This window comes from Eumetopias jubatus, unplaced genomic scaffold, assembly GCF_037043125.1.
Source record: "Eumetopias jubatus isolate StellerSeaLion01/CBP00866 unplaced genomic scaffold, mEumJub1_p1.0 scaffold_10, whole genome shotgun sequence".
Classification (NCBI taxonomy): Eukaryota; Metazoa; Chordata; class Mammalia; order Carnivora; family Otariidae; genus Eumetopias; species Eumetopias jubatus.
Window position 1 is genome coordinate 122,417,178 of NW_028274816.1, and position 27,852 is coordinate 122,445,029.

Consider the following 27,852-nt stretch of genomic DNA (forward strand, 5'->3'; position numbering starts at 1 on the left):
ATCTCGGACAGGTGAAGAGACACACATTTTCTTTCTACCAACAGAAAGTGAAAATAGGCAGTCCCTGTCGGGCCGGAGAAGACAGGGAACCTCCCTGAAGTGAAAAGAGTTTCAGCAGCTTCTTGGGAATGTTCCTTAAGGTCCCCATCCCAAGGTAGACTTACCAGACAACTAACCCCGGAAATGAATGAGGGAGAAAACTCCCCCCAAACAACAAGAGTCAGGCAACATTCGTCCAGTCCTCTCAAGATATATTCCAGATCTGTTGCACAAAAGAAGAAGCAAACAAAGAGAAGACCAGTAACTCAGGAAAAAGTGGAAGACATATACAGGATCTTGGCAACAACCTGTTTACAAGAGAGACAAGGGAGGGGAGCACACAAAAAACATGACAAAACACAGGGAAGGCAGTGGGTTAACAGGAGGTGGTTAGCTGATGGTGGATTGAGTAGAGGTGAGGAGATGAGTGTCCTCGAGCCCCTAAAGGAGTCTGGACAGATCAGGGATTTGGTACAGGGCCATAATGGCCTGACCCTATGGGATCTCAGTCCATTTTCCCTGCCACCTACAGAAAGGTCCAATGGATAAATAGTATTGAACCTTAAAGACCTATTAATGGGCCTTTTTGGGTTTGTCATCCTTCAGAGATTATTGAGGCCAAGCATCATTACAGAAGAAGAGGAGGCACTTCTTCTTTAAATCCTCTTGTCCAAATTGACTCCCTTGTGTTAGGAGACAGCTCAAAGGAGAATCCTTTGGGATCAAGGAAGCTGATCCCATAGTTAATTCCTACAAAACGAGGAGAGTACATTAACTAATTAGTAGTCCATTACCAAAATCCTTCTCAGCTTCCAAGTGGCATCCCATCAGGAGTATTACTAAAGGCTCCTGGGGTTCAGAGTGGCAGGAGGTGTCTCTGATCTGGACCACTCTGACACCTTTGTACTACCTGAGAAGGGATGTTGACCTACCTTCACTTCCCTGCAACATCGTAGACTACAGTAGGTGCTGGTGAATGGACTGAATCACCACAGAGATTGGGGCTGCCTCTTTCCATTTGGGGAGGTTGATATATTTAGCAACCAATAATAATACCCTTTTAAGCCTCTAGATCTAGTATTAATGGATGGGGTAAAGGCCATGGCCTTTGTTAAGATGGGGCAGCTATTTTATACCATATTAAGCATAAGTACTTCTAGCTTGGATATATATATCTTAGATATATATACCCAAGGTAGAAGTGCTTACAATCTGAGAGCAGGATGGAGAGTACCAAACAGCCCCATGGGGAAGGACAAATGAGAGACATGAAACACCAAAAGTATGGCACTCCTATCTAATCTGAGCAACTTTCTCAAGAGCATTATCCATGATCCAGCCCCAAGGGAGCGGTCCCCCTTTGGGTGGATGTCTCAACTGGGTAATAGCTCCCACTGGTCCCTTTTGGGAAGCACATGGTCAGATGTATCTTAGATTTTATGCTCATTGAGAGATCACACCAGGTCACTTAGGAGGAAACCTTACATGGGAGTCTTCAAATGTACGGCCATCCTAATGACATGTATGGCCGTCCTGTGACTGAGAAGAATGCAGGTATTGAAAGAACAGGTAAAACAAGGAGGGTCTGATTTCTGAGCCCAGCACCATCATGGCCAAGATACTGTTCTTTATATTGTTGGATTCGATTTGTTGACATTTTGATGTCAGGCAGCAGGAGTTTGTCTTCCCCATAGTACAGCCACAGGCAAGAGGTTTTCTCCTAAGCCCTAGGACAAAACACATTCAGAAGGGTCATACTGTTCAGGACATCTCTGGAAAAGAACAAGTAGAGACTGGGGGAATAAAAGGGACTTAACAAGTCACACCGAGGCTCTTAGATTCCCTCCACAATCACCATGCGGGTTGTTGGCGGATCATGGAGTGCAATGGCCAAGAAAGAATTCTTCAGACATTTTACAGTGCAACTTAGTAAGTCTTTTTTTTTTTTTTTTTTTTTTACGATTTATCCATATACTTGAGAGTGCGAGAGCACACGGTGGGGTGGAGGGGCAGAGGGAGAGGGAGAGAGAATCTCAAGCAGACTCCCCACTGAGTGCAGAGCCCCACACGGGGCTCCATCTCACAACCCTGAGATCATGACCTGAGCCGAAATCAAGAGTCAGATGACCAACCGACTGAGCCACCCATGTGTCCCTTAGTAAGCTTATTTAAATAGCACGGGGACAGGACCCATGGGCAGAAAGAGGTGCACATTTGCTGTATGAAACTGGTGGGTAGATGCTTTAGTGCTCAAGGGGAGGACACGTGCAGGGAGGATTAGATCATAAATGTTTCTTCAAGGGGCGCCTGGCTGGCTGAGTCAGTAGAGCGTGCAACTCTTGTTCTTGGGGTTGTGAGTTTGAGCCCCACGTTGGGTGTAAAGATTACTTAAAAATAAAATCTTCAAAAAAATTTAAAAAATAAATATTTCTTTGAATTTCTACTCGTGAAACTACTTCCACAAGATTTCTCTGGTGCTTCTCATTCAGTTTGATAATAACTATCAGTGAGGTGTATAGGGAGTTGTGAGACCCTTTAAGAATGTAACAACCGGCACGTATCTGATCCTTATCTAAACTATGCAGGGTATAGGTCAGCCTTCTGGGCTAAAGGTGAACATTTTTCTGCTTCTATCCCTCATCACTTTTTCCACATCAAGTGATATGATCATGTGCCTTATGTATTCTGTTGCAACAATGGATTACATTGATTAATTATTGACTATTGAACTAGCTTCGCATTTCTTAGATAAACTCCACCTGGTCATTATATATTATTGTTCTTTATATTGTTGGATTTAGTTTGTTGATATTTTGTTGGCCGTTCTTACATTCATGTTGATGAAGGCTATGGGATATTGATTTACAGTTTTCTTGTACTGCCTTTACCTTTTTTTGATGTCAGGATAATGCTGGCCTCATAAGATGAGTTACAAAGTGTTCCCTTCCCCTTAAGAAGAGATATGGAGAATTGGTGTTATTTCTTCTTTAAACCTTTGGTAGAATTCACCAGTGAAACCATCTGAACCTGCAGTTTCGAAAGTTTTTTTTTTTTATTGTATTTATTTATTTGAGAGAGAGGGCATGAACCAGGGGAGGGACAGAGGGAGAGGGAGAAGCAGACACCCCACTGAGGGTGGAGCCTGCTGCAGGGCTTGATCCCAGGACCCCAAGATCGTGCCCTGAGCCGAAGTCAGATGCTTAAGTGACTGAACCACCCCAGGCACATCTTTTTTCAAAAGGTTTCTAACCACAAATTTAATTTCTTCAGTAGATAAAGCAATACTCAGGTTATCTATTTCTTCTTGGCTGAGTTTTGGTAGTTTGTGGCTTTCAAGGAATTATTCGATTTCATTCAAGTTCTTGAATTTATGTACACAGAGTTGTTGAAAATATTTCCTTGTTATCCTTTTAATGTCTGTGTGGTCTGTAGTGCTATCCCCTCCTTCATTCCATATTGGTAATTAGGTCGTCTCACTTTTATTCTCAGACTAGAGGCTTAACAATTTTATTGGTCCTTTGAAAGAACCAGCTTGTTGTTTTCACTGATTTTTCTCTTTATTTTTCTGTTTTCAGTTTCACTAGTTTTTAGTCTTCTCTTTATTATTTCCTTCCATCTTTCTTGTTCCATAAGCCTTGGATCAGGGTCACTGATCAAAAATAATTATTAAATTACAAAATGTATTTTTAAATGTATTCTTTGGAGAACCATTCTAATATTTTTCCATGCTTTGTCCCTTTGCAGTTGACTGGTCTGAGCGTCTCCAATGGAAAGGACCAACTTGTAGTGTTCCATACAAAAGACAACAAAGACCTCATTGTCTGCCTCTTTAGCAAACAACCAACCCATGAGAGTCGAATTGGAGAACTTGTTGGAGTCCTGGTGAATCATTTCAAGAGGTAAAGCTTGATTTTTGTAACTGAGGCACGTCTTGAGCATATGAAATCTTTCATCATAATTCTCACTGAACTTGTATTGGGCCAATTTCAGTGTACTGAGTTACTTTCCTTTATAAGAACAACTTAAATCACCTGTTTCACAGAAGGCAAAATTAGCATCCAGGCGTAGTTTCAAGACTGGGAATGAGCCTCTACTTTTCCAGCCTCCAGCTGAACCAACAATGAGAGATTTCCCCACCAGTGATTTCTTCATTGCCAATCCAAATGTAGTTAAGACAGAAAAATGACTTTATATTCTTATTGTCACAGCTTCTCGTTTATTCCAAATATAATCAGTGAGTGTGTCTAATGTGAATATAAATTAGAAGACAGGTTTAAGATGACATATTGTTCATGAAGACTAAAGGAATTTCTGAGAGAGGCAACAACCTATACAAAAACATGGAGTTTGGGTAGCACATGGCATAGTCACAGTAAACCTAGATGATGTCGGCCGGGGGGTGGGGGAGGGGGAGTGTTTTGAACAGTGATGTGAGAAATATACACAGCACAGACCCAGAGGGCACTGTGGACCAGTGAATGGTCATTTTAAGCAGAGGAGTGATTTTGTCTGGTTACTTATTGGAATTGCTTTAGAGATGGAGTTTTCCTTCCTTGTGGGACATCATGGAGTATTTGGGGTGGGGTGTTTCTGACTCCAAAGGCAGATCTTCTTCCCACTGTGGCAGACTGTCTCTGCCTCCCCACCACCCTGATGCCAGGGAAAAACCACTTCTCAAAACTCAGTGACTGAGAAATGAGTCCAGTCTCCAGTTCCATTTCTTCCTACACGACACTTCCTAAGTTGCCAGAAGTAATCAAGTCTTCTTTATTAGTAGTGGTTTTTTCTTTAGTTTAGACACAGCTTTTCTTTTTCTAAGCAAAGACATATTTAGAATCAGATGTCCCCCCTGTCTAGTTCGACTGTGTTCATTTTTGCGGATCAACGTGTGCAGTATAACTTTAGAAGTGCACTGCACAGGCCGTTTGTTTTGTTATTAAACCTTGTACTCTAGATCGAAGTAGATCTTTACCTGTGTGGTTAAATGTTTTTCAATGGTGTAAATTAAAAAAAAAAAAAAAATGTGTAATGGTCACCTGGTGGAAAAAAATAAGAATCTAAGGAATTACCCCGAAATAATGGTAAACAGATAGGCCTTTGAAAAATTCCCTTCCGTCTGCCAAAGAGAGGGAAGAGAAATACTGAGGCATTTAGAATGGAAGGGGAAGACCTGGCAAAGGCATCTCTCCAGTAATGCCTGCCACTCGAATTAGCAGGCTTATCTTCCTCTTACTATTTAGTTCTAGCAAAGTGAGGATAATTCAAGGGATTTTAATTTGGATGCCTGTACTAATGAATAGTTTTCTTCGCCTGGGAAATTAAAGTATTTTTCTCAATCTGGGTCCTTGTTTAGCAAATTCCAACTCCTGTTAAAATACTTCTGTAAGGATCTGTACCTCTGAAACAAATAATGCAATGAAGAAGATAGCAGGAGGGGAAGAATGAAGGGGAGTAAGTCGGAGGGGGAGACGAACCATGAGAGACGATGGACTCTGAAAAACAACCTGAGGGTTCTAGAGGGGAGGGTGGTGGGGGGATGGGCTAGCCTGGTGATGGGTACTAAAGAGGGCACGTTCTGCGTGGAGCACTGGGTGTTACGCACAAACAATGAATCATGGAACACTACATCAAAAAAAAATACTTCTGTAAGTGACAGAAAATGTGAACCTGGTTCTAGAACTGTCAGTTGCTTTCTCTCCCTCACATATGCATTCTGAGATAACATTTCTAGTTGCAGTCCCTCCTATCTTTAATATATGGAAGAATTTTAAATGTCTTTTAAAATTATAAATGGAAGGAAGAGATGAAGGCTGTCAAAACGCTAGATTTTTTATAATTTATTCTGGATGTTCCTATTCTGTGAATAAAAGGTCAAGTATAGATAAGAGATAAAATCCCTCCTCCCAGCCCCCAGAAAATTCAGTCTTGGAATTTTGACTTAGTATTAGTCATCAACTTGTTGTTGACTTCTTGAGGAAAGGTTAATTTGATTTCTGTTCTGTTTTCCTTTATTGTCAAGTATCATATCATTGGTGTAACTTTGAAAATTATATTGTGTTTTACAAGTAGTGATGTGGCACATGATCTTATTTGTACCTGGGTTAATTGTGGAAATCCACAGATGAGAGGGATTTAAGTTCAGACCAATATTTTATCTCCCAGATAATTTCCCTGAATAACATTCTGAGAGGTTCTCTGGTTAGAAGTCAGAAGGAAAGGGATCAAAATAACAAAATGTACCATTGATAAACTAGATCTGTGTCACCTTTAAAAATTTATAAAGGGGCGCCTGGGTGGCTCAGTCATTAAGCATCTGCCTTCTGCTCAGGTCATGATCCCAGGGACTTGGGATCAAGCCCCGCATTGGGCTCCCTGCTCTCTCCCACTCCCCCTGCTTGTGTTCCCTCTCTCACTATCTCTCTCTGTCAAATAAATAAATAATTTTTTTTTAAAAGAGAGGATTTAGGATTTAAAAATCTATGAGCAACATTCCAACCAAGTTTCAGAGACAAGAGGAACAAGTAAAAAATTTTGAAAAAAAAATTAATTTGGAGATGGAGATTTGGGCATCATATTTTGTTAGGCCAACACAGTGCTATACCCAAAACAAATAAGGATAGCACAAGAAAAGAAAATTATACTCCAGTCCCACTTTCATGTGGAGATTTTTTTAATCCGAAATAAAATGCCCCCAAATTGGTCCAAGAGTGCTGGGACCTAAAGAAACTTATTCTAAGTCATGCTGACCCCCATGTAGGAAGGAGGGTAAAGAGAAAGGACATACCCAGCTGAGGGAAGAAGCGGCCTCACGCAGAGGATACTGCAGTGTGGAGAGAGGTTGACGTGGTGTGAGGTCACAGCCTGAACTGAAGCGTATAGGACCACCCTACCTGGTACCCTCATCTCTTCAAGAACTGCATTTCAGCGAATAGCTGCCCCCCACCCAAAGCAAATAATAAACCAGAAAGAAAAGATCAAGAGAACCATGCATAGGCAGTATGAAAAGAAGGAGCAAAGAAAATAAGGAAAGGCAAATAAAGAAAAATATGGGAATTATCTTTACATTAAAAAAAAATTTAAAGGACAGCTGAAGCACAGACCTGTCCAGAAACACCTGATATAGCCGGAGCAGCGAGTCCTGGCTCTATTCCACAGACCAGAAATTACACCAGAGGGGAGGGAGGGGACCCCAGGTCAAAGACCAGTAGATAGTATGCTAAGGAAGTGAAACAGGCTTCTTTACTGTGCTTCTTCTCAGAGGCTATCATATGCCCTGGTTTATTTTAGGGGCGCCCGACTGGCTCAGTGCGTAGAGTATGTGACTCTTGATCTTGGAGTTGTGAGTTTGAGCCCCACATTAGGCATGGAGCCTACTTAAAAACAAAGTCTTTTTTAAAAATGCCTTTGTTCATTTTAAATACAGCCAATAAGAAAGTTGTAAGGACGTGTATGTATATAATATGTGTATTCATATATGAGTATGTATTACAGACAATTTCTGATTGCAGGAAATGGGTAACACTGTCTCTCTGGAGGGGGAGGGGAGAGAGGTACTGGGAGAAGGGAGGGAGATTTGTTTATTTTTTCACTCTAAACCTTTTGCAATAAATGTATGTTACTTCTCTAAAAATCTTCTTCATTTTAATAATAAACAAGTGGCAGCTGGTTTTGAGGCCTATTATAGGTGGCTCTGAATTCATGGTTATTTTCTTTTCCTGTTCAGAGAAGTAGACAAGAACAAAAGAGCCTTCTGAGTGAATGATCTATCTCATAGCATCTGAATACTTTGAAAAAAACCCAAATAAAAATCTCTTGGATACACCTGAAACTAAATGTAACATTGTGTGTCAACTATACTCACATAAAAACAAACAAAATTTTTTTGAAGTAAAAAAAAAAAAAACATAAAAATAAACCGCCAACCAAACAGAAAGCCTCTGCGAATATCCTCGTTGCATGTGGCCCTGTTGTCGAGGGCACGTGGGCCCAGGGCCAGGTCTCCTCCTCGGTGGCAGCCGGGCCAGGGTGTGCCAGGCCGGTCTGCTCTGCAGCGGTTATGAAGATGGCTGGCTTGGTGTTTGGCTTGTGTCTCAGCCTCAGCAGCGGCGACCTGCTGGTAGGGAGCTTTCCTGCCCACTGGCGAACAGATGGTCCCACGTCGGCTGCCGGGGCTGCAGAGTCACCAGAAACCCTGCGATACTGAGCCATCAGAGGACCCATCTGCCCTAAGCAGCTGTCCAGGCATTTGCCTGTCTGGATGGTGTAACCCCAGTCTCAGGCATAGAAACTTCTTTTTCCTTTTCTTTTTCTGTGGATGAGAGCCAGAAGTCAGTGCTGTCTGCTTCTTGTTTTTCGTAAACAGTATCTTTAATATCTGCTTAATAAAAAGAGTGCCGTTGCTTCTGTTCTTTTAACTCAGGGCTAGACTCAGACCAATAAGCAGGCCATCGGTCTGGCCCCGGGGAGTACAGGCGGGGGGCTGGGGAAAGGAGGCCTCCTGACCAGAGGTCCGACAGCCACTGCTCACTGCCTCCCCACCGCTCCTGTGTGTGTCTCCTTCTCCTCTGTCCCTGACCCTGACCCCAAATACGCCTTCTCATGTGTTCCCCTGATCTGTATTCCCAGACTGCTTTCCTTGAATGCCGGGTTACTAATCATAGCAGAGGATACTGCAGTGTGGAGAGAGGTTGTACATAACAACTTAAAATATTAAGTAAAGATAGGTGAAAATAATGTAGGTAGCCAACTATAGAGGCTAGAGATTATGATTAGGAAGAGTTTGGGCCATTTAAAATTGTAATTACTGAAGGCATCTCCTTGATGGCAGGAGAAAAGTGAGTGGCCAAAATTCACCATCCTCTGCCTCCCAGGATAGATACACATGTGAAAACACAGAAAGAGATGCCGACCTCCCATAGTACTGGAAACTGGAAATGTTGCTCAGCCCCAGGCCCACTGAGAGGGACATCCTTCACCTCTGCTCACATGTCACCTCATCAGGCCTTTGCTGACCATCTTGTTAGAGAACAGCAGTTCACCGCGCCCCAAGCGCTCCCTGTCCCCCCGCCCTGCTTAACTTTTCCCCCAGCTCTCATCTCCAACTGTGACACTGTATCTTTACTCAGTTCTTTATCACATGTATTCCAACTAGAATGCAGGCCCCATGTCAGCAGGGACTACGCTTCTTTTGTTGGCTGCAGTTGCCCTCGTGTTCAGAACAGAGCCTGGCACTGAGAGGACCCCCAGTAGGTCACCAGTGACTGCCAAGGCTGGCTGCCGGGGCCCACCAGCTATAGGACACTTCCGGCCCTTCCTCTTGCCAACCAGAAGGTGGTGATGGAGCCCTCCTTGTATAGGAAAGAAAGGAAGAACCCTGTTACAATTTCCTTCCCTTTAGGAATACCTCTCTCCTGTACGGGTTACAAGATTACAGCTCTAAGCAATGTAAAACATCTGGGGACAGAAGTGAATAGGGATTTCCAGATATTAAATCAGAAACTAAGAGAGCTACCAGGAGAGCCCTGGGCACGCTGTATGCTAGGGGTTGCAACTTTTCGTTTACTTCTTTTTAACAACTGAAGAACTACAGGTAATTTCAGACTCCCCTTGTCAGTAAGCTGACAGGGACACGAGATGTAGGGATTCCTGCTCAGATCGGCAGCTGCAGAATAAGTAAAAGACTTCAAAACCACAACTAGAGGCTGTGGGCATCAGCCGGCTCCCCAGCTGAAAGGCTGAGAAATGGATTCTCACTGGGAACAGGGAGAGTGGGAGAAGGAACCCAGCAGAATCCATATGCACCTTTTGTGCAAGAGCTTCTGGACTGAATAGCTGTCTCCTTAGTTGTGAGGCCTGTAAAGGAGAACAACGACAGTAAGAAAGACTCAGACTTCTTTTCAACTTGTCTCAAAAATGATGAAATGGCACATATTCTATAATTGTCATTTTAAATGTGAAAAACAAAAAAAATAATATATTTTAAAGTTATGAGATTATTTTAGAATATCTTTTCTCCCAGAAACAAAGCAACTAGTAACATATATAGATTCACATAAAATGTTCATAGTGGAAAAAAAAAATCATCTCAATCCATGCACCATCTTTGGTAAGATAGAATCATTACCAAATGAAGCAAGGAGTTATATCACAGTCTTAGGAGGAAGGGTATCAGGCCTAGAGATATCATAGAAAAATGAAAAGAATCCAACTGAGGCTCTAAAGAGAAAAGAAATTTTGGTACGAAATAGAAAAGGAAAGCAGCTTATGTTACTAGATGACTCAGAGAAATTGTCAGAAAAAAAATCGGGGAACAATTTGTCAAAGGATACTGTATTGCTTGCTGACCAAAAGAAATGAAAGGGAAAACAAGCCCAGCCTAGCTAAATTATGCCATTCAGAATTAGTAACTTCTGGCTTTCCATATCTGAGGCTTCTCTGATACAAAACAGTTCTTGGTCTTCTCTGTTTAGCATATGCGTGAAATTAACAGACCTAGTAGAAATGAGTATTTGACAGGAAACAGGCCATGTGGCTTCTGGCCTAGCTCTGCCACCAGCTAGCTCTAAGGTCTTGAACAGATCAACCTTTTTTGTTCTACGGTTTATGTGTAAGATTAAAGGTTTGCACCAAATTTGTTCATTCAGTTAAAATATATATATATTTCTGTTCACATAATGATGAAAAAGTCCTGGCAGTGTTTCCCAACACTGTAAATAAACTTCACACTACTGAATTGTACACTTACAAACGAGTAAGATGGTAAAAATGAAAGGGTTGGTTAGCCAGCACCATAGAAAACAAGGGGAAAAAAATATTTCTTGAGGTTCAGTCACACATCAGACATCATCTTATGGCATGGGAATACATGAAGTATTCTCTCTCCCTCAAGAAGTTGGTGGTCTATTGAGGGAGACTAGTGTATAACTCATAATAAGTTTGTAGAAGTATAGAGAAAGTAACTTAAAGCACAGAGGTCAGGGTATGTCTCTTGATGGGAGAAAGAGATGGGGAAAATGTTCTGGAGAAGCCTCATCAAAGAGAAGTGGCATTTGTACTAGGCTTTTTAAAAAGAGATCTCCAAGTTAAAATGGCAGACTTGCACTTCTAGCCAAGATGGAGTAACAAGGATGAGATTTACTCTCCTTTCTGATGCATCCATAAGCAGACAAAATACATGAAACAGTCATTTCCAAGATACTGGGTATCAGACAATAAAGGATGATGATTCATGAAAAACAACAAGCAAATGAGATGGGCCCTACGGTTGCCCCAGCTTACTGCCTTGAGGGAATATGCAGGCCATGGCAGAAGGAGGGAGAGAACTATCGTGGAACCTGGGAGACTAAGGCCACTGAACTTTGCAGGACAGGGTAACAGGAGAGAGTTACACAGAGAACTCTGGAGACCTGCAGGGATCCCTAACGTATTCATCTTAGTACTGATCAGTGCATGTGTATTAGAACGCTACCTGAGAACAAAAGAACAGTACAAAAAGGTTAGCAGTAACAATGCCTGGCATCACAGAGAGTGAAGAGTAGTTTCTGTTCCCAGTAGCCAGACTGGGGAACCTCATCATTCACAGGGCACTGAGTATAGTACATACAAGGGTCTTGCTTCAGTAGTGGGGAATAATTGGCCCTAGGCTTAGCACTGCTCTGGTTTCCTCTGATAAATCTTAAAAGCTAGATCCAAAAAGATCAAACTGGGGCACCTAGCTGGCTCAGTCAGTAGAGCTTGAGACTCTTGATCTTGGGGTGGTGAGTTTGAGCCCCGTGTTGGGTGTAGAGATTACTAAAAATAAATAAATGAAAACTCAAAAAAAAAAAAATAAGATCAAGGGACACCTGAGTGTCTCAGTCAGTTAAGCATAGGTCTTCAGCTCAGATCATGATCTCAAGGTCCTGGGATCAGGCCCCATATGAGGGGCTCCCTGCTCAGTGGGGAGTCTGATTCTCCCTCTGCCTCTGCCGCTCCCCCTCACCCCTGCTCGTGCACATGCACTCTCACTCTCTAAAATAAATAAATAAAATCTTAAAAAAAAAAAAGATTAAATTATTTCCAAATAACTTCAACCCAGAAAAAGCTCAAGAATATTTAAAGGAGGGTGCCTGGGTGGCTCAGTCGTTAAGCGTCTGCCTTCGGCTCAGGTCATGATCCCAGGGTCCTGGGATCGAGTCCCACATCGGGCTCCCTGCTCAGCGGGAAGCCTGCTTCTCCCTCTCCCACTCCCCCTGCTTGTGTTCCTGCTCTCACTGTCTCTCTCTGTCAAATAAATAAATAAAATCTTTAAAAAAAAAAAAAAGAATATTTAAAGGAGGGGCACCTGGGTGGCTCAGTCCTTAAGTGTCTGCCTTCAGCTCAGGTCATGATCCCAGGGTCCTGGGATTGAGCCCAGCATTGGGCTTCCTGCTTGGCGGGATGTTACTGACAAGGTGTTGCAGATTTCTTGTCAGTAACAATGAAAGCAAGAAAACAGTGGAACAACATCTTTTGTTTGTTTGTTTTAAGTTTATTTTTTTAGTAATCTCTACACCCAGCATGGGGCTTGAACCCACAACCCTGAGATCAAGCATCTCATGTTCCTCTGACTGAGCCAGCCAGATGCCCCAGAACAACATCTTTGAAGTACTTAGGGAAAAAACTGTCAACCTGTAATTCTATATCAAGCAATAATAGCTCTCAAAAATGAAGATGAGGGGCGCCTGGATGGCTCAGTTGGTTAAGCCTCTGACTCTTGATTTCAGCTCAGGTCATGATCTCAGGGTTGTGAGATCAAGCCCCACGTTGGGCTCCACACTGGGGATGGAGCCTGCTCAAGATTCTCTCTCTCCCTCTCCCTCTGCCCCTCATCCCCCCCCCCGACACACTCTCTCTCTAAGAAGAAAATAAAAAATAAAATGAAGATGAATTCAAGACTTTTCAGAGACAGAGAAACTGAAAAAATTCCTTACCAGTAGACTCACAGTACAAGAAATGTTAAAGGAAATCCTTTAGACAGAATAAAAATATACCACATGAGAATATAGATCTCCACAAATGATTAAAGAACAATTAGAAATAAGAGCTACATGAGTAAATATATAAAATTATTTCCTTGTTATTTCATTCTTTTTAAAAGATAATTATCTGTTTTAAAAATAGCAGTAACAAAGTAATATGGGTCAATTCATGAAGAGAATATAACAAACCTAAATGTTTATGCCTCTAATAAGAGAGTTTCGAAATATAGGAAGCAAAACTGATCTGCAAGGGAAAATGGACAAATCCACAGTTATCACTGGCAAGTTCAGTACGCCTCTCTCAACAGTTGATAGAACAAATCAACAGAAAATAAGTAACCGAATTGACCTAATTAACATTTATAGGACCTAACAACATCAGAACCCACATTCTTTTCAAGTACACATTTGCCAAGATAAACTATATTCTGTCTGAGCCATGACACAAGTCACAATTAATATAACAGATTCTGAGATCCCTGCCATCATGAAATAATAAAAAGATCTCTGATAAATCCCTAAATAATTGGAAGCTAAATAACACACTTCAGAGTAACCAGTGGGTCAAAGAGGTAATTAAAAGGAAGGATAAAAAGTATTTTGAACTGCATTAAGATGAAAACACAACATATCAAAATTTGTGTCATGCTGCTAAAAGCATACTTAGATGGAAATTTATAGCACTAAATACCGAGAATAGAAAAGAAGAAAGGTCTCAAATCAGTAACCTCAGCTTCCTTTTCAAGTAACTGGGAAAACAACAGCAAATTGGACCAAAGAAAATGGAAGAAAAAAAATAATAAAGATCAGAGCTGAAATCAATGAAATAGAAAAATGAAAGCAAATATCAAGGAGACCAAAATAAAATTGATAAGCATCTAGTCAGATGATGAGGAAAAACAGAAGACACAAATCACCAATGTCAAGATGGGACTTGCATACAGATTCTGTGGCTATTAAAAAGATAACCAGGATATATCTTTATTAATATTTTATGCCCATAAGTCTGGTAGCTTAGATGAAATGGACAAATTCCTTAAAAGGCACAGACTATCAGAGGTCACACAAGAAGAAATAAATAACCAGAATAGTTCTGTGTCTATTCAAGAAATTGAATTAGCAGTCAAAACTTTCCCACAAAGAAAACTCACAAGTTCAGATGGCCTCACTGGTGAATTCTATACTCTTAAGGCAGAAATAATATGAATTTTGTACAAACTCTTCCAGAAAATTGAGATCCTTCCCAACTCATCCCATGAGGCCAGCCTTATCCTGATACTAAAACCAGACAAAAAAATATCACAAGAAAAGACAGAACTACAGCAATACTCACTGGGCAGGGAGATGTGAAAAAAAATCTAAGGAAAATTTAGTGTTCCACTCTAGCAGTATATAGAAGGAAAAATCAAATTCAACAATATGAAAACTGAATAATACATATGACCAAGTGAGATTCATCTGAGGATGATTTAACATTCAAAAATCAATATATGTAATTCACCATGTAAATAAACTAAAAGGAAAAACCATATGACATTTCAATAGATGCAGAAAAAGCATTTGACAAAATTCAGTGTCCATTTCTGATAAAATTCCCAGCAGACTGATAACAGAAGTAACTTCCTTAATCTGATGAAGGGCATTTATGAAAAATGTCAAGCCAGTATCATATTTAATAATGAAAGACTGAATGCTTTCTCCCTAAAATAGGATTCAGTACTATTGGATAACTGTATTGTCCATTTGGGATAATTGTATTAATTGAATAATTTGTATCATCACTTTCACAATATCATTTTGGAAAACAGGACAGTTTTTTTGAAAGTTGAACACACACCTGCCATCTATTTCAGTCCTGCCGCTGCTAAGTATTTAACCAAAGGAAATGAAAGTAAACAGCCACATACAAACCTATACACAGATATTCAGAGCAGCTTTATTTGTAACAGCCAGACACCGGGAAAAATCCAAAGGTCCATTAACAGGTGAACGGAGAAGCAAACTGCTGTCTGTCCAGACCGTGGACTCCTACCCAGCAGTGAGAAAAATGAACTGTGTATACACACTATGAACTTCAAAATTCCTTGCAAAATGAATGCTTGATGAAAGAGGCCCACCTGAAAAGTGTACATACCATATGATTTCATTTATATAAAACTCTAGGAAATACGAATTAATGTATAGTAACAGGAAGCAGATTAGTGGTTGTCTGAGAAGGGAGAGTGAGTGGGGAGGGGCAGGGAGACGGGATCGCAAAGGGGCACAGGAAACGTCGGGAGGTGATGGGTATGTTGAGCGCAGTGCTGCTTTCATGGGTACATCCACACCTCAAAACTTGTCAGATTACATACGTTAAATATGCAGAGTTTATTGTATGTCAGTGATACCTCAATACCTTTGTTAATAAGTGTGGACCTCGGATCTGGTGCCTGGGGAGGGATGTGCAGGGGAAAGGGGCAGTGTATTTGGGGCAGAAGAAAGCGGGAACAAAGCCTTAAAGGAAATACTTGAAAATACACAGTCCCTGTATAAGAACAGTGAGCGGGAGTCCAGTGCAGTGGCTAGGTGGAGGGGAGTGGCAAGGAAAAACTACCAGAAAGGGAGGTAAGAAGGACCGGATTGTCAAGGACTTGAAGGCACTTTAATTTAGAGTTTGAATTGATGCCAAAGTCAAAGGAAGTCACCACGGAGAACACGCAGAGTGTGAGAAGAGGGGTCAGGCTGGAGGCCTAGGGGATTCCTGGATTTCACGGACGGAAGCTCAGAAAGATAGGAGGATGCTTGGGCAGAGTCACCATGGTCAAGTGCCTCAGCAGGAAAGGGGATTCAGACCCCAGAAAAGTCCATTTGACTTAGCAGCCTTTGGAAGTGCCTTTAGTAAACTGTTGGTGGCAAAAGCCAAATTGTTGGGGAAAAAAGAAAATTATAAGAAAGATTGTATGAAAGTATAGTCTGATCTTTAAGATATTAGCATCTCTTTTGATGCTAAATTCTGTGATTTTAAACTCAAAAGTTTAATTGTTTATACCGCACAAGTTTAAGAAGACCAGCTCCCAGCACCTGTTGTGTAGGCGAGAACCTGAAAAGCCAGTTGTAGGAGATGTGTCCCAAACTCAGCCAGCTCATCCTGATTCCCAGGTCAGCAAGGTCCTGCAGTGGTTATTCTACCAGCTGTCAAAGCAGTGATTCTGTAATTGGGAAGTAGCTGGGGGTCCTGAGAAGACCGGGCTTCAGTTCTTAAACCCCTGCACATAGGGATTCTGATGCCCTTGAGACTCACTGCCCCTGGGACCCACCCCTGTCATTTGATGGTAGTTTATTGGACCTCTCATATGGTTGAAAAAAAGAACTTAGGACCGCTCACAAAGGGAGATAGTTTTACCAAGGAACTCATTTCATGTATACGAGATTTCAAAGCTGTGTTCTGTTACCTTCTTAGGTACAGTTTCTGCCAACCATTTCTTCTGTTTTATAAACCTGAGCATTCTAACAGGTAACTCGAGGTCTCTTTGAAACTTGTTTCTGAATGTTGAGAGTTCCATCTGTTAGATTCTTATTTAGGCTCTGTTTTCAGCTCTCACAAGTGGAATCTCAATCATATTATTCACTATTTTGTGACTAGACTGTGACTCCTTGGTAAATAAACTTACCGTTGTTGTTAGTTAAATAATAGGCATCTGTTCAGAAGAGCAGAACTCAAGCCTGAAAGTATACCTTTGGCAAAATGAAAGGTATAAAATAAACATCCGAGCATCTGACAAGTCTTAATTAATTGTTAGATATCACACATTATCTCTGCTCTGAATCACTTATTCTTTTTAATAAATTTTTTTCCAAATACTTATTTAAGTAGTCTCTACACCCAGCGTGGGGCTCGAACTCAACCCCAAGATCAAGAGTTGCATGTTCTTCCAACTGAGCCAGCCAGGCGCCCCTCACTTACTCTTTTCCAAAGAGTGGCAATAATAAACCAAAGCTGATGTTGATCAGATTGAGAAAATACGGATATTAACCCACAGAAGCACGTTTCTTAGGCACACGGACTACCATCATATTTAGCCTGGTTTGAGTGGTTTTGATATCTTGACCAGGGTCTGAGGTGTTTTTGATATGTATTACAGAATTTTCTTTATTGTACTGTTAGAAAATGTTTTCATCTTTATTTTATACAAGATTAGAGTTAGAACATCACAGTGTCCTAAGAAAGCCTTGGCAGTTGGCTCATACAGGTCCTAAGTGGGCTGCCCTTTGTTGTGTCCATCCTGGACAGAAGAATAAGAGGGTCAGGGAACCCAGGTTCCTTTAAATATAAAGCTTTAAAAACTTGCCATCGGTCCCAGGACTTGGAACCTAAATAGCCACTAGGACAGAGTAGCTAGCTTGTGAGCTCTGCATTGTTCTTTGTCTTGCACACTTGAGAAAATAGACATTTTGACATGCTTCCTCTTCCTTCTCCCTGACTCACCCTTGATCTACCTAGCAATGAGCTAAATTACTGCAACTTTGTTCTCGGATTCTATTAGTGGATTCCCTTTAGTAGGTAAAAAAGAATCAAATATAAGGCTTTTTGTGGCTTTGAGGTTCCTGTCTGCCTTGTTTCTGCACCCCTCCACTGTTGCCACGTCTCTCGGATGAGGGCATTGATTGACCACAAACCCAAATAAAAAGATGCTTCCTCAGTGTTACGCATAATAGGAACCTGCCTTTTAAAAAGGTCCATTTTCTTTCTCCTTGCCACGGGTACATGAACCCTCTGGGCTGATGGCCACTAGGGGTAGTTGAGCAGAGAGTCATCCTGGGAATTCTCCAGACTGTGTGACGAATTCTTTCCTGACCCTTCAGTCCAGCTTTCATTTCTCTGAGGGGCAGCCATCTGGGCAAACTCCAAAGCAAAGGAACAGGAACCCTAAAAAGAGAACAGAGAGAAAACAAAGTTAGGAGAAGACCACCCCAGAGGGAACGGTGAGTAAAGTCCATGGTATGAAATGGAAAGAGGAGGCCTCCTGAGCAGACAGAGCACTCACCACATCCAATAAGGCTAAAATAGTAAGATCGGTATCCATAAGTCACCCCCAAAATCACTTTCCGTGTTGTGTACAGTCACACCACATGTAGATTGGATGCTGTTTAGCCAAACAAAACGTATTCTAAGTGTAAGACTGATAATAACCTTATTAATTTCTATTTCACGCATTCAAAATTTTCATCGGTAAGTAAAAGGATACAAAAGAAATCGAATATAAGACTTTGTAGCCTGAGGCTCCTGCCTAAAGATTTTTTAATGGGTTAAGCTATATAGACCAGATGAACCGATGGTGGTAGGGGGTGGAAATGCAGGGAATGTGAAGGACATTGGGTCTGGACCAAAAGGAACCTCAGATCATTTAGATCCGTGTTAATTATTTCAGTTTTACCCTAAAATATCTTCATCATGCTTTAGTCTTACGTGACAGAATATAAACTGGATTTTTTTTCATCAAAATTGGTGCTTTACCTTTGATTTCTATGTGTCAACTTTTTATTGCTTTTATTCATAACAATAATAGTAACAGCTACCCCTTAAGGTCCTAATATTGCACCCGTTTATTCACATAAATTATCTGATTTACTCTTCAAGGTGACTCTACAACAAAGGAGACATACTTACCCATTTTACAGGAAGAAAGTGGGGTTCAGAACCTATAAATGAATTAAAATTTTAAAAATAAAAATAAATAAAAACAGAACATATGAGCGATTTACCCAAGAGGACATAGCTAATACATGACAGAGCAGAGTCAAATTCAAGTTCTCTGACTCCAAAGCTCATGATCTCTGAAAGCCACTGGCTTTAAGTTAGGACCGGGAGCCTAAAAAGCTCCACGGGGATAAGCTTCTTTATTTTTCCCAGGACTTCAACTGCAGCTCATCTTGTATGCCTTTGCTTTCATTTCCTCAGTCTCTAATAATGAGCCCAGCTCAAAAAATGCCAGGCCTTCACAGGAAAGTTAGATGCCAGAGATACAGCAGTAAGCAACACCCTGTTCCTTACCACACCAAGTGTGCAAATGGATAATGGGAAGCGGTTACAGTTGTGCCTGGGGCCATGAAGGTGGACTGGGGGTGCTGGAAATAAAGAGGTTTGCTAAGAAAAGTATTAGGGAAGACTTACAGGAAGGCATGTATGTAGCCTGATCAAGGAACAATTTGAAGGGGCACTGCCTATATTTTGGAGGAAATAAGATTGCATTTATTTACTTAACATATTATAATTTAAACTAATTCCATTGAATTTGCCAGCCTTACACAATTTCATCTTGTATGCGTCAGTCTGAGTAATCATTCCTTGCCAGGACTGATACAATTGTGTTCCCTCTGTCTACTGTAAACAGTCCTACTGTTTACAGTAGACAGATGGAGACAGAAGACAGTAAGACTTCTTTCGTGGGAAGTCTTAATTGGGACTGAAATTATACCTAAAACTGAATAAATGTGAATTCTCAGCACTTATACTGGGTGCTAAAAGACAATGGAAAATTGTTTTTAAAGCCCTGAGGAGAAAGTATTGTCGACCTATATAATTCTTTACCCAGCCGAAGTATCAGTCCAGTGTGAAGTTAAAAAAAGAAAGGGAGGGAGGGAGGGAGGGAGGAAAGAGGGAAGGAAGGAAGAAAAGGAAAACAAAACAAAACAAAAAGCCAAAATGAACAAGGGGGGAAAAAAAAAACATCAGAAAAGCAGGGCGTTTTCATACATCCTTTCTTAGGAAATGTTCTGAGGATATATTCCAACAAACTATGGTAATAAAAGAAGAAAGAGGAAGATATGTGAGCCAAGAGACAGTAGATCCAAATCAGGAGGGAAACAAAGTCCAAGTGGGAGCTGGTGGTGTAGACTTTTTGAGCCATCAGTCTAGCTCTGGGCAAGGGCTTCAGTGAATGGGACCTGGGGAAAGGGGGATTCCAAGGGTTTTATTCTCTCCTTAAAAGGCAAGACCATCATAAAAGAGAAAAGGCAATTGTCAATTCCACGGGGGGGAGAAAACAGTCAAGAGAGAACATATTTGGGGTTATTACTTAAGTACTTCATTAAGTAGTGAATAATAATTACCTGATTGCAATAATAAAGCACTGCTTGGTTTCCAGCTTTTGGACTTAATCTTAGACAAAGTATAGAAGCCTTAGTTACGTTACAAAACATGAGTTGATTATATTAATATTTTTTGAACGCCTTCTATGTTCTGGGCACTGTTGTAGGTGATGGGGATAGAGACAGTGAACAAAACAGCCCTTGGCACTCACATTCTAGAAAGCGGGGTAAGCAATGAACACATGTAAATAAGTAAGATAATGTCTAGAGTCTACGGAGAAGATAAAATAAGACGACATGATGACAAAGCACAGCTGGAGATAGGAAGTTGCTTTGCTCACAGGGAAGACCTCTCAGAGGGAGTGACACTTCAGTTAGGATGTGAATAATGAGAAGGACAAGATCTGGGGTGTTACCGAGTAGAAGAGCAAAGGCCCTAAAACAGTATTTCTCTGTGGTGGTCTGATAAGAGCCAGTCCCATTGGAGCAGTGTGAATGAGGGGGGGAGAGAGCAGGGAATGGAAGTTAGGTCCCAGGGCAGATCCTTTAAGGCCTTGTGGACAATGGGAAGGAGGTTGTAGGGAGAGACTGTTTTTTTGCAAGGGGAGTGATATAAGCTGATTTATGTTCCAGAAAAAAAATCACTCTGGCCGTTTTGTAGAGGATGGATTGTAGCAGGACAAGGGCTTGATGTGGCTGGTCCAAGAAAGAGAAGGTGGTCGCCTGCGCTAGCATTTTAGCAGGGGAGATGTTGAGGACACATTTGGGGGATCACGGTGACAGGGCTCACGTAGGGTGGAAGGGAAAGAGAGGACTGATACCTGCCCGGAGCACCTGGTAGCTGGGGCCGTCCTGACTGAGAGAGGGACATTGGGCTAGAAGCACCTCCTGGAGGTAAAAGCAAGAGCTCATCGTCAGAGTTGTTACAAAAGAAGCCTTCTCAACCCCCAAGGATGACAGGAGGCGGGAGCTGGAGGGAAGCCAGAAGTGCTAAAAGAAAGAGTGAGACGCTGATATCCTCACCTCACGTGGCGAGCAAGAAAGACTCAGGTTCTTGATGGAAAAAAGCAAAGGAGACATCTATTATTTAAAGTAATAAAGATAATCAGAAATGGTAGAGCTGTATTGATGAAGGTATAGATGAGGGAGGTGTGAGGTTATTAGTGATCCAAATGCAGATCTGTCATGAAAGGAAGACAGTGGGTAATATCTAAACTTGATAAAGTGAGAAAGAACAGCATAAGCATATTATTCAGTGATTGGAGTTAACCCGTCAAAAGAACTAGAAATAGAAGCGATTTGAAACAAGCATGAAAGAAAGGAGCAGCGGGTCAAGGGACTGTTGCTTTTAGTTTTGTGGGGGTTTTTTTTCCGGTCCTCTGCGTGGGTTACTTTGTTAAAGAATAAAAGGGTAATGCTTTTAATCGCCTCAACAAAATCAGATTTTCTGCATGTGGAATGGAAGCGCTTTTTGATTTCCTCAAATTAATGGAACGGTTGTAGGTGGGTGGGGTGGGGGGTTGTTAAAAGTCTTAGTTTGTCAAAATAATACCAAGAATTTTCCACGTTACAATGTGCTAGAAGGTGGTGGTGGGGATGCTACCAGGTGTCAATGAGAAAGGTTGGTTGTCAGTTCCCTTCTTGACCTGTACAAGTTTGAACATTTCTGATATAATTTTAATTCTAATTTAAACCCTGTTCCGGGTCCTCTGCCACCTTCTAGAGAACTACCCTCACCCCTACCAGTATTTGCAGTTTTTGTAGGCCATTTGGCAACCTTGATGAAATTGGGAGCTCCAGGAAGGGAAGAAAGGCTTGGTATAGGAACGAGTCGGCAGGAAGAGAGGGCTGGCAGCAGCGGGAATAGAGTGAGAAGGTGACAGCTGAGGGAAGGGGAAGGCCAGGTGGAGGACTGCAAGTATATACTTTAGCTAGAAACTTGGCCAGCTCATTGGCAGTGACCTGCCTTCACAGCGGGAACCTCCCCCCTCCCAACCCTCCTGCCACCTGCCTTTGCCTTCCTTCTCCAGCCCAGCCCGCACACGTCCCGCTGACTCACCTACTCTAGCAGGAATGGGAGGAAGACCCTTCTAAGGCCTCCTCTGAGTGATGTTTTTGAGTTACTTTCAGGAGAGAGTCTCTTCTTGTGTGTTTTTATTTCCTTTTCCCTCCATGCGCTAAGCCTATTTGTTACTGTGACTTCTGATTCTCCTTCTGCCCCACCTCCCCCCTCCCAGACCCTGTCCTCCCTGGAGCCAGCCCCTTTCTCTAGCCTGGAGTAAATACTAGTCTATTACTTCTTTCCCTTACCTCCTCCTCCCTAGCAACAGACTTGTGCCCTGGGTGGCTTATGTTTCTGGAAGCTTAGTTATGGCACTGTAGACATCTTAAGGATGTGTGTGTGTGTTAGCAGCAGCCGTGTCTTAGAATTCCATCCAGGTTCCATCCCTAACTCCTCAATATTCAATTTAAGACCCCAGACCCCAAAACTTGGCATTATAGAATCCACCTGGGCAACCATGGCAAAGCAGGATTTCACCCAGTCTTTTAGATTTTCTTGAACTTTACAGCAGTGGCTTTGGAAGCATGAAGAAGGTCAACGAGCCTTGGGAAGTGTGATGACCTTAGCTCACTGTGGATGAGTGTTGACGTGAGCACACTGTCCTGTCCCCAACTCACAATCGAGGAAGTTTGACTTCCCATTAGGACAAGTTTTTGAGTGTCAGAGGCTGGTGAAGTGATGGAAAACGTCAGGAATTACTGCTTTTCATCGTTAGTGATGCCTAAAAATAGAAGTCAGGTGGTTGACAGGGCCCCTCTGGTTCTGGGCTCTCCTCATCTTTCACTGGCAGTTGATGAAGTATCCGGAGACTGTGGGGTTGGGAAGAGCTTAAAGATTCCAGCAAGTTCAAAGCCATGGTCGGGTTTCAACAGAACTCATCCCCGACTGCTTAATAACTGCTCTGTTTTTAAGGACCTCCAGCCCCCTCGGTGATTTCTTGAATGACCTTAAACATCCCTCTCAGGAAATTTGGTCCTATTCCAAATTTCCCTGTGCTGTGGTTTCTTTTGGTTCTCAGGGGCTGTGGGAACAGCTCTCACCACCTAGTGACTCACCTGTGACACCTTCATAGACACACCTCTGACCTTTCATGTCTCCTTTATTCAGGGATCTTATTCTCTGCCTCTCTGATATACTCAGTTATGCGTGCTGAGAATCAACACCAGTGGAAAAGCTATCATAGTGGGATGACTGCTGAGTTGCATTCACTTCCACTCTATAAAGTAACTGGAAGTGCAGATATTTCTAGATCTAGGAGTTTACCAATCATTGCTCATCACTTCAAGATGAAGGCTTTGGGAGAGGGAAAACATTACTGAAGCAGGGAATTCACACTGCTGGGCGTGTACCCCATTGCTCACCCAGTGGGAGGTGACATTTTTCCGTCTTGGTCTGGAGAACTTCCTTTCACTTCTCTTGGGTGTTCACCATTGTAAGAAACAGGTTGGATAGGGAAGGGCCTCACAAGAATTTCACCCCGTGCCTTCTCTGTAGCAAACTCTGATACACAATTTATCGAGAGTCTGAGAGCACCACATGTGAGCTCAAGCTAGGAGGCCTGTGTGCCCTTGGGCCCAGCACAACTCAGAACGCTTCAGATATTAGTCACCACTTCGCAGGTTCAGCATTTTGGCCCAGAGCAAACACGATCCCTGATGAACAATGGAAATGAAATATGCCTGTTACCGTCTTCACCGCTGAGAAAACAAATTACTCACAATAATATTGTTTTTCCATACACTCACTTACGTAGAAATCGACTGAAGTTTCTGTGATACCAGGATAGTCAGTGGCTCTTAATAAAACACAATGGTCATAAACATTTATTTATAATACAGAACTCAGTGTATTTATTGAGTAACATTCTCTAGTCATGGAATTTATTTATCCATTGTCAACTAACATTTCCTGAGCACCTAAGACACGTGAAACACCCTTCTCTATACATGGAAGGTAGCCACAAGGGTGGTTTCAGTCCCCCGACCTTGAGGAGCTCAAGTCTAGAGAGGGCAATATTCATAAATATAAATAAATATATGCTGATAATCCAGGAAAGGCTGTATTAAAGCTTCATGAGGGCATGGAAGCAAGACACCCCCCCCCCACCTCTGCCTTGGAGAGGGTATGAGGCTGTTCTTGGAGCTGGTCTGGAAGCAGGAACACTCACTAGTCCAGCAGAGAAGCTGAACAGGGCTAAGGTGTGCAGCTGGAAAGGGCAGGAAGGGCAGGTACCTCTCAGAAGCCGGTCTGGGTGGGGAAGGGTCAGGGAAGGCTGAGAAGGACCTTCTGTGTGGGATGACTATAGGTCCTAGCTTGCCAGGGACCGTCCTGGTCAGTCCTGTTGCCCCAGCATAATGACTGATAGGGCTATGTCCTTTAACTCTTAGGAGTGCCCCAGACAGATGACAGATCCCGTGGCCACCTGACTTATAAGCTATGCAGAGGAGGCCGGTAGGTCACATAAAGCTAGTGAACTGATCAGATTTGTGTTCTGGAAAGACAACTCTGGCAGCCACAAGGAGGACAATTTGTAGATGGAAGAGACTGGAGGCAGAGAGTGTCTCTCCACAGAGAGGGAAGTCGTAGATGTAGCAACCACTTGCCTTGAAAACTAACTATAATTCTAACTGTATTCTAAACACAGACTTGCCTAAGTGCTGGTTATAGGAATATCTCTGTCTCCAATTACAATTTTCTGAACAGCGTCAAAGTTGCATAGATGTTCTGAATGTGGCCCTAGTCTTTTAAAGCCTTAGTAATTTTCCGAAATAATACTAGCTATGTATCTATCAACCTGCCTTTAAAAAAAAAACAAAAAAATCACAGAGATAGAAAGAAGATTCTGAGAAATACCTGAGGGGAAATTTTTAATAGTTTTTTTAGAGAAAAGATCTTCGAGAGGGAGAGGAGCTCTGAACCCCCAAGTTTGGGTTAGAAGGTGGCATAATCTTGTCACAGGAAGCTGGCTCTGGCCATCATTGTGACATGCCTTTTGAGTTGCCTTCCTAGCCTTGCAAACGGGTTCTACCGAGCCGCCCACAGGTCACAGCCATCTTTCCTGAAACTAGCAAATGCCTCTCTGAGATGACTGGCTTGGACAGGGTGTGTCTCTGAGCCACAGAGCTGAGTTCACTGGGCATGGAGACGGGACCTGGAACAGTGGCCCCATCTGCCCCACAGAGCCGGGCAGGCACAGCCCCCCGACACAGGGCGCTCTCAGAGGTAAGCTTCTGTGCTCACCCACTTGTGGGGCCCCTGCACTGCCTTCCCATGGGGCTGCTTGGGCTGGATGATGAAGGGCAGTGAGACCCCCACAGTGGCCAAGTCACCTGCAAGGATCTGGAACCTGAGTCACTGACACGTTCATGCTTGAGCAGCAGCATGACATGACACAGCGAAGGGAGCACAGGCTTCGGACCACGACTGGTCTGCGTCTAAGTCCCTCTGTGCACCAGAGGCCCTCCACGCCCTCCATGCCTTCCCGGACCTCTGTATACCTTCTAACGCCTCAATTCCTCATCAGCGAAGTGAGGATGACAGTGCCTGCTTGGCATGTTGTCGGATCCGGGCTGGTCTGGCCCAGGACCTGGCGCAGGTGTGGCACAGAGTAGGTGCCCAGCTGATGGTGGCTGATGTCCTTACTGTCGTCGTCATGATTATTGCAGAATCCGTTCTGTCCCAATACAGTCACTCACTCAAAATGTATTTTTTGAGCACGTGGTAGTTGCTGAGTAGTGTTCTCTGCATCAGGGGGACAGCCAGGGGCAAGATAAACAAGGTTCCTGTCCTCAGGATGCTTAGACAGACACCCAATTCACCTCTTCTTTCATCATGTCCTTCTTATTACCTTCTGTCCATCCCCCCCTCCCATTTGTTGCCCTTTCCCCACGTCCCTTACCCTCAACAAGAACCTTCTGTCTCCTCAGTGGTTTTGCCCTGTTAACCTCCCAAAAGTTCAGCAGCTGTACCTTCCGCTCCTCTCGCTCACCTGCAGGGTCACCCTGGCTTCCGTGACTTCCTCGAGCACCGGGTGCATCTGTCCCTTGCAGGAAGTTATGGACAATTCCATGAGGGGAGGACTATGTCTGTCTACAGTTTAGATGCTCCATAAGTATGTATTAAATGAATAGTTATTTGGGAAGCTGTGGATGGACTTCTTATCACTGAATGTGTTTGATCTTAATTAGAAACACACTGAAACAGGTACATGGAATCGACCCTCAGTTCTGGGCTCCCTGTTCAGATGCCACTGATAACAAAGGCCTTACCTGAGAATATTTACTGATGGCCACGTTCTAGCTCCGGGCAGGCCTGAAGAGCTAGATGTCCACAACAGCCAGGGTGTTGCCGGGCAGGTAGAGGATGGCTGCTCTTGGGGGCAGACGTGGCAAGGCAGATGTTTGAGAGCTGAGAGTTGAACAGTTTGCAGAATCGAAGCTGCTGCTCCCTGTGGTCAGGTTTCCAGAGTCCAGCGGCAGCGCAGTTTAAGGGGGACAGAGGTGGGAACCTCATTGTAAATGTGGGTGCCTTCTGTTGCTAGAAGGAAGAATCTCCTCTTTAAGGAACGGGGTTAGCACATGAGAATGTTTTCTGGATAATGAGATTATTTCTAGGGAAGGGTGATGGACTCTTGGGTAATTGTGAGATTGGGGGGTATGCTGGGTTTTTGTTTGTTTTTCTGGGTTTTTTTTTTTTTTTAAGATTTTATTTATTTGAGAGAAAGAGAGCAGGAGAGAGCACAAGCAGGTGGCGCACCAGAGGGAGAGGGAGAAGCAGACTCCCCACTGAGCAAGGAGCCCGATGCGGGGCTCGATCCCAGGACCCTGGGATCATGACCTGAGCCGAAGGCAGACGCTCAACCGACAGAGCCACCCAGGTGCCCCGATTAGCGGGTGTGTTGTTTCTAGAATGACCACACGTCACCTTGTAACCGTGACAACAGGATGCAGACAGGCCTCGGGAGTCCCTGCAGTCCTCCCCCTTCAAAGTCACATGGCTTCCGGTGTCAGATGTTCCTCCGTAACCGCTGAAAGTGCAACTATGTGGAAGGGCCACTGTGGCTTTTTATTTGCTCTCTCTCGTGGTCACTGTTACTTTCCCTCTCGTCTTATAGTTAGCGCTGTGGCTCGTATGTCTCCCCACTGCGCTACAGGTTCACGGAGTGCAGGGAGCACACCGTGCAGGTGTTTGAGTCATCCTCACACAGAGCATGGGGAGCTCTACGGAGCCATCAGAGGGAAGGAAGGATGCAGGTGGTCCATAGGCTCGGTTAGAGGGGAGGCTTGTACCTGCACCACAGCACTGCCCGGATGGCCACTTAGCTGTAATTGCTAAGTATAGGGTGTCGGCTTAGAGAGGGAAGGGACCTCGTGCTGACCGAGATTTTCCTCAGTGACTCTGAAGGAAGCTGATGTCAGCTTCGTGTCCAGATTTGTGAGTAAAGTAGAATCTCGAGAACACTGGTAAGAAGAACCTCCCTGCTAGTCGATAGCCCCCTTCGCAGCCCCCTGTGACCAAGTCAGGAAGGGAAGGAGAGGGAGAGGTGTGAGGACCCACTCCTGTGCTTGGGCTCTGCTCCCAGCCTCCGTGTGGGTCAGTGGAAGCCACCAGCGGCACACGGGAAGGGCTTCTAGCAGCTGCCTGCTTGTTGTCAGTTCGCAGCACGTTGACTTCCAGATTGTTACA

The 27,852-nt window shown here is 43.2% G+C and overlaps 1 protein-coding gene across 1 annotated transcript in view; it reads left to right on the forward strand.

The window, feature by feature from the left end:
* Positions 1-27,852, forward strand: part of MYO1D (myosin ID) — a 349,561-nt gene that overhangs the window by 265,159 nt on the left and 56,550 nt on the right. The window contains exon 21 of the mRNA XM_088028373.1: positions 3,784-3,938. Coding sequence (XP_087884499.1) covers positions 3,784-3,938 — 155 coding nt within the window. The remainder of the gene's footprint in view (positions 1-3,783; positions 3,939-27,852) is intronic.